This window comes from Trichechus manatus, unplaced genomic scaffold (assembly GCF_000243295.1).
Source record: "Trichechus manatus latirostris isolate Lorelei unplaced genomic scaffold, TriManLat1.0 scaffold00093, whole genome shotgun sequence".
NCBI classification, from domain to species: Eukaryota; Metazoa; Chordata; class Mammalia; order Sirenia; family Trichechidae; genus Trichechus; species Trichechus manatus.
Window position 1 is genome coordinate 7,858,514 of NW_004444029.1, and position 1,372 is coordinate 7,859,885.

Below are 1,372 nucleotides of genomic sequence, written 5' to 3' on the forward strand. Positions count from 1 at the left end.
AACATTGTTTTCCGTGGACTTTGCCGCTGTCCTTATTTGTATCTGTTAGGTAGGTACATTGCCGTCTGATTATCAATGGGGCTGCCTTTGACTTTCTCAAGGCAGAGGGACTAAAGTAAAGTTGATTGTAAGGACTTATGAGAAGCTGCCCATGTAAGATCACAATTTCACATGCAGCATTGGAGTGGATGGGGAGCATCAGTGGAGAAACAGGATTAAATACATTTTGATTTTCATAGTTTTAGAAATAGCTCTCAGAAGCTAGGATATTCCAGACACCTTCAGTTATAACCTATTAAGTACTAACTGCAGTGTGAAGCCCAGCGCTAAGGGTTTTACATGGACTCTCATTTATTCCTCACAACCCCTAACGTAGGTACTATTATTATCCCCATTTTATAGATGGAGAAAAGCAAGCACTGAGAGGTAAGGTAACTTGCTCAAAGACACAACTAGAGAGGAGAGAAGTGGGAAGTTGAAAGGAGACAAGCTGACTCCAGGGCCTTTGCTTAAACCCGTTGCCTCCAGTCGATTCCGACTCATAGAGACCCTATAGGACAGAGTAGAACTGCCCCATAGCGTTTCTAATGCGGTAAATCTTTACAAAGCAGACTGCACATCCTTCTTCTGCAGAGCAGCTGGTGGGTTCGAATTAGCAGCGAGCACTTAACCACTGTGTCGCCAGGGCTTCACGACCTTTGCTTAGCCACATGCTATTCTCTTGGGCTCATTGGGGTTAAGCTTTTGGCCAAGGTCACCGCTGGTAGGAAGACTAAGAAGTAACATTTATTAACGGTATACTATGTACCCGCACTGAGCTCGGTGATTTCCAAGCCTACCATGGAATCCTCTCAGCAGACCTAAGAGGTAAGGTCTACTATCATCCTCAGTGGAGAGATGAGGAAACTGAGACTTAGGGAGAACAAGTATCTTGCCCACGTGGATACTTGGACTTCACACCTGGATAAAGGCCCCGCCCTGGCCCCGCCCCTTCAACGGACTCTCTCCGCCACCAATCAGAGGGCGCTGGGGGCAGGCCGCGCCGCTCGGGCCCCGCCCCGCCGTCCGAGGGACGGGAGGCACGCAGACCCGACGCGCGCCGTCGGGGCGAACAGCCGCCGTAGGCCCCGCCCCCTCCCCTCCCCGGGGCCGGGCCGGAACTATGTGACCCCGGAAGTTCCGGTGCCATTGCTGTGTGGGATAAACAGTAATGGCGGAGGCTGCAGCTCCCGGAACAACAGCCACACCATCAGCAGCAGGAGCGGCAGCGGCGGCGGTGGCAGCGGCCTCCCCCACCCCTATCCCCACCGTCACCTCGCCGGCCCCGGGGGCGGGGGGCGGGGGAGGCGGCAGAGACGGCAGTAGCGGCGGC

The 1,372-nt window shown here is 53.8% G+C and overlaps 1 protein-coding gene across 1 annotated transcript in view; it reads left to right on the top strand.

Annotated features, from left to right (window-relative positions):
* Positions 1-1,193: 1,193 nt before the first annotated feature.
* Positions 1,194-1,372, top strand: part of MKRN1 (makorin ring finger protein 1) — a 24,111-nt gene continuing 23,932 nt past the window's right edge. Inside the window, exon 1 of the mRNA XM_004382383.2 lies at positions 1,194-1,361. Coding sequence (XP_004382440.1) covers positions 1,211-1,361 — 151 coding nt within the window. The 5' untranslated portion in view covers positions 1,194-1,210. The remainder of the gene's footprint in view (positions 1,362-1,372) is intronic.